The sequence below is a fragment of the Formica exsecta genome, unplaced genomic scaffold (genome assembly GCF_003651465.1).
Source record: "Formica exsecta isolate Colony F162 unplaced genomic scaffold, ASM365146v1 scaffold116, whole genome shotgun sequence".
Classification (NCBI taxonomy): domain Eukaryota; kingdom Metazoa; phylum Arthropoda; class Insecta; order Hymenoptera; family Formicidae; genus Formica; species Formica exsecta.
The window spans coordinates 1,494,311-1,500,115 of NW_021848499.1; the positions used below are offsets into that span (position 1 = coordinate 1,494,311).

Genomic DNA, 5,805 nt, shown 5'->3' on the forward strand with positions numbered 1-5,805 from the left:
AAATTTATATTAAACTGACTGGAAGAATTATATCCTAAATATATAAGACTCGTAAGGAGAAAATAATTTTTTCATAGCATTGATTACATTTTCCTTGATGTGTGACAGTCTTTATTCTAATTTCAATAGAAATTATTTCTGCGAGAAGAGATCAAGACGAAAGTCGTCTATTGAGAAGAAAGCGATTCTCATCGAAGATGAGAAGTGAGGAGATGCTAGCATGATCGACATCGGCGCGATTAGTATCCTGACGCTCTATCACACCGATGATGAGTATGTCCTTGAACATGAGGTCCTCCGTAAGGACGCGCTCGCTGAAGCGAAGAAATTGGAGATATGTCCCGGTAAGAATACTTTTTTAAAATAACAAACAGCATAAATAATTTGAAATAATAAACAGCATACTATATGAATATTGTGAAACAGGATTTAATTTCTTGATAATTAGAATCTTATGTATGAGATACATAAGATTCTAATTATCAAGTTATTCTATTTGTAGAAATAGAACACATTAAGAAGTAATCTTGAGAGAGAAAAGCGTTTGGAAAGATCTAAAAAAATAATCGATCAAAACGAGTTCCTTGTGAATATAAAAATTAAAAATCTAATTAATTAATTTTGTGCAGAGTATATAATTTCTTCAATATATGTGTGAGTCCAGTTTTAAATATATTTTGGTGAGCTCTCATTTTTTGACCAATAAAATCTTCTTTTAAAATTTGATTAGATAGAATCTTTTTCCACAGAATTTCTTCATTTCTTTTGTAATAAATATCTCAATAATTAAGAGTTTTAAATAATAATTTTATCATGGTAGTTAATTTATATATTTAACGGAGAATTATAAAATTCTGCTATCTATTTGTATTCCTCAAGCTTAATTTGCGAAATGCTATTCAATTTTTACTCGCTTGTAACTTAAAAGTTATTAATTTTGACTAAGGGAAAGGCCAAATGTGTCAAAAAAATAAAAAAAAAAATTATTCCTAAAGTGAATTTTTTGATTGGCATTTTTAGTGCAGCTTTTATCAATTTGGCCCAGTTGCTAAAAGCATCGCATTAATTCTCTTGTTCGAATTCTACTGGCCGGTCTATAAAGCTTTCTTACACGTGATATACAGTAATGTATTTTTCTTCTCGCCAAGAATAACCGCTTTGATCCACCTAACCACGCGATTGACGTTTCGAAATATTTGTTCTGTTAATCCCACACTTTAGTCGGCGTGGACAAAAAAGGTACGCGTAAATAATTTTTGCCGAGAGGAATATGCTACTTTTTCAGTTTTAAGCATTGCTCGCTAATTTATTAATTTTTTTTGTTTACTAATTATTATAAATTTTGTTCAACAATTTAACTTTTTGCAGCGTGCTTATGTACGTTTTTACATGTATAAGATATACTCTCTCCATAATAAATAGTAATTAGATTAAATTAAATAATAATTGATCAGTGTGTGCGATTTAATTTTCTGAAATAAATTTTTAATTTTATCAACAAATCGCTTTTTTTAACAAACCGCTGTATAATTCAACGCAGCTTCAGTAGTCGTATAAAGATAGTTGCACTCTCATGCTCACAATTGTATTATTATTAATCGCTGATTGAGAATGACAAATTGACAACGAGAGCAGAAATGTTAAGTGTGTCATATATATTCTTTTATCGTTAGTGCATGAAAATTCGATTTTCCGGTCGCGGTTTCTTTGTCATATGTCTACAACACGTTTCATGAAAGCTGTTCACACTACTGTCATTATGATAATTTAAATGACCAAGGAAGTCGATGATTACTGTTTATAATTCGCGTTAATTTAAAACGAATTTAATACGATTTCAATTACATTCAATTATGTTAATTATTCATCAAACGGCTAAGAAAGTCAGTAATTATCACTTAATAGTGTCAACGTAAATTAGAAATTCTTGCTCAAGATAAAGTTTTCATTCTTGTAATTTAATTAGTGAGATCTTTTTATCAAATAGCGTATAAATGTAAAGAACACACGATTTGTCCATCGTGATTTAGCGCGAAGCAACGAAGCTTCAAAATCTCACGATCTCAAAAGTTATACAATGTATTCGTGATCGATGTCAATACGGGACACGGGATTGCGTTGCTATCATCGCGGGTAGATAACACGTTTCGCTTATGTACATCCGCGACACGATTTCAAAAAGGATTACATAAGAAGCCTCGAGAGAGAGAGACGCCAATTACCCTGAATTACAGATGCGGATCCGGCGCGATTGTCATGTATTTTAATTGCAGTAGTCGGCATCGAGGTTAATGAAATATAATTAAATGTAATCCTTAATTAATAAGCAGGAAAACGGTATCCCTCACTCGTGCCATCCTGCTCTTATCCTGATAGATTGTAGACAATAACGATACGTTACAATAGCGACCTTCTTTCAATTTTTCCAATTCTTTTTTCAATTATTCTTTCGTTCGTACATATTGTAAATAAAATTTTTATTTAATCAAATAAATATATTTTGTTAATTTTGATTTTTTTGTACTTAAATAAATATATACTTTGTTTCCAAAAATGTTTTGTTTTATTAAATAAATTATTAAAAAGATTTCATATTTGAAGATAAAAAATTATTTATTAAAATAAAGAAAACCTGCATTTTTGAAACAAGCAGCCAAAAATTAAAAGATGTTTTTTTAAAGGAAGTAATTTAATATAATAAAGATAAAAAAAAGAATTTTTTTTTATTTGCAAATAAAAGCATACTATGCTTTTATTTTATATTTTACTAATTCAAATATTTTTGCTGCTTGATTGAAATAACTAATTCCTTTGTAACTATATAAATAAATAATTTTTTTAAACAAAAAAAAATTTTTGGGGTTTACTTTGGATTTACTTGGGATTTAATACATTTTTTTCAGTGTAAGTTTTTGTATGTGTCTTGTTCAAAAATTTTCAATTTATATCGCCGATTATCTCTCATGGTCATAGAACCCATTCCGGGATGCAAGTCTTGCACCAACACCGAGATGACTTACTGCAAGGATGGAAGTGTCATCAACGATCACTGCTGTTGCGATGGCAGTTTCAACAGTAGGTATTCCAGTAGGTATATTACATATAAAACGTGTGCTTTTTTTAAATAAAATTGCGCTGGCATAATTTGCTGTGCGAAGAGCTATCGAAGCGGGACGGTGATCGAGATTGGCTTAGCCTTCTCACGGACGACGGAAGTCGCGTTTTCCGCTCTCGTCCTTCGTGTTTATTCGCGCGGACAATGGAAGTCGCGCGAAAAACAACGTTCGGTCCTCGAACGTCGTCGGCGAATTCGTGCGTGAACAATCGAGGGAACAACGCGCGTTGTGCAACGCGCTTCACGGAAATTTAGAACAACGACAATGATAGCGCGAGCGATTTATATACACAATGGTAAATCGCGCGATTCCGCGTAACCGCAATTATTTTTAGTCGATGCATTACTACGTGCCGTTACGGTTCGAACCGCGTGTTAACTCTCGGAATAACCGTGGAATCGACAAAATGTTTATTTATGTCAGGATATTCTACCTACAGCTTTCTAGCGAAAGTATCTTTGGAAAAACTTGCAAATTACCTGGCTTAAATGCTCTAGCAAAATTTATGCAGTGACACGAAATGCACTTAATTGTTGGCAGAAATTGTGTCAACACATAAATGTATATTTAACTATGAGCCAAAAAATTTTGTTGCAGGCTATATGGGACTTTCTTTATAAAAAGAATTTTGTTAAAATTAAAAAATGTATATAAGATAACGATCTCTTATTATTTTTATAAGGACTCTTAATATTTTACTTTGTAAAGTTGTAATTTTTTTATCGAAAATTCAAACAAAAAAAAATATTAAATAATATTTCAAACATATACAAATTGATAAAAACATATAAAAAGAAATAAATTAGATAAAATTAATTACTGATTAATTAAACAATAAAAAATATTAATATTAATTCCTAATTATCAAACTTGACTTATTACGAGCAATTTAAATTGCGAATAATCGTAAGCTTTTTTAATGGTGGGTATTTAGAATTAAATATTGCTCAATCGTCATTTGTATTTTTCGACGCAGAGATCACACTTCGTGATTCTTATACGCGAAGATAACTGATGACGTTTCCTCTCCAGCTGGAAGGTCAATCACCTGTTTAGGAAATCATCGCTCGTCGTAATGAGTTATCCTTGTCTTCTACACGTGCGTTAATGCGTTAATAGTAGAATCTAGCTGGTGATGCACTCGTACGAGTCGTCGAGTGAATCGCTCGAAACAATCAGCGCGTTTCTCGAACACCTTGTACAAGTATTGTCCATTGACCCGCGGCACCTTTGCACGAATTTTTAATTACATATGTAGCACGCTATTCGGTATTCAATACAACAAGTATCAATATATGTAAATCCGATAACGAAGACGCGATATCAATTTGTAATATTTGACACAAGTTCTTAGAAGAATTAAAGATATATATATATATATAAGAATTATATCACAAATTGCAATTAAATATTTTGTTCTATTTCGTGCTTTTGAATTTGTAATAATTAATCCTAAAATGTGACATTTGCGAGATGATGCACTTTTTGATTCTTTGATCTGTTTTTTTTTGTTATCTATAAATATAAAAAAGCATGAATACTCTTGAAAATTTCCATGGATTATCATATATTATCTTTAAAGACAAAAAAAAGGGAGAGAGTGACACCATCCTTGGATTAAAGGTGAAACACTAAGAGAAATGCTAGGAAATTATTTACATTTTTGTTTGCTCTTTATTCAAGACGCTAAATCCACTGTCATTTCGCGTGTAGGTTCTCGGTGATGCATAGAGTTGCATTGCCACACGTAGTGCACGTGGTTACGCACGTGGAATATTTAATTTCCGAATCACTTTTCGATCACGCCCGCGTGAATCATCCGTTCTGCACTTTTTCCTAATCGCCTGTGGCGATTAGAAACAGGTTATATTTCAAAATTGTTCTGATTCGATCAGTTTCTTCTTGCCTCTGTGCATATTTTGAAAAATCGAGATCGAGAGATATTTGACCATTCGCATGTTATCTTTTCCGGAAACGATAGTGCCGCCGGAAACCCTCGGTATCTCGGGGATTGATTCTCATCCCACGTACAAAACCGGTTAATTATCGCGATGCCTACATTTGACGCTTTACACGTACGTAGGTATTCGCAAGTGTGTCGAGATACGCGTAGAATTATTTTTTATGCTTTATCAAAATCATATTTCCTTTATCTTCCTCCATTACAATTTAACAACTCAAATAATGAAATATATAATCAATTCTTTTCCTAATAATTTTCATATTAAATTAATCAAAAAGAATAATAGACACTAAATTTTAAATTAATTTAGGATTATTCTTAATAATTCAAGAAATATATAAATAAAAAAACAGGTAAATACGTTTCATAAAATGATTGATTATTATATTTTATTTTAAAAATAAATGATTAATATATAAATTTTAAAAAGCTGAGAAAATAAGTATTAAAGGAAAACTCGGCTTGCTTGCCAAGTGTGATCTTCCTGTTCACATATTTATTTATCTTTCTATTGTGTTTCAGAAGTGTTTCCATTCGTCGAGCACACTTGTCGCGTGGGACCAGAGGAATGCAAAGTGCAGGCTGGAGACTGCGCCGAATATACGAGACTGCGAGAATGTTGTTGCCATTCGTACTTGGCCTCCGTCTGTAAGTATATTGGTATTTATCTAGACTCTAGACATAAAACACATAATTTTTAAATATATATATTTATTTATTTATTTA

The 5,805-nt window shown here is 31.7% G+C and overlaps 1 protein-coding gene across 1 annotated transcript in view; it reads left to right on the forward strand.

The window, feature by feature from the left end:
* Positions 1-263: 263 nt before the first annotated feature.
* The window catches only part of LOC115239443, a 6,577-nt gene continuing 1,035 nt past the window's right edge, over positions 264-5,805 (forward strand). The window contains exons 1-4 of the mRNA XM_029813962.1: positions 264-344; positions 1,222-1,239; positions 2,974-3,087; positions 5,602-5,727. Coding sequence (XP_029669822.1) covers positions 3,012-3,087; positions 5,602-5,727 — 202 coding nt within the window. The 5' untranslated portion in view covers positions 264-344; positions 1,222-1,239; positions 2,974-3,011. The remainder of the gene's footprint in view (positions 345-1,221; positions 1,240-2,973; positions 3,088-5,601; positions 5,728-5,805) is intronic.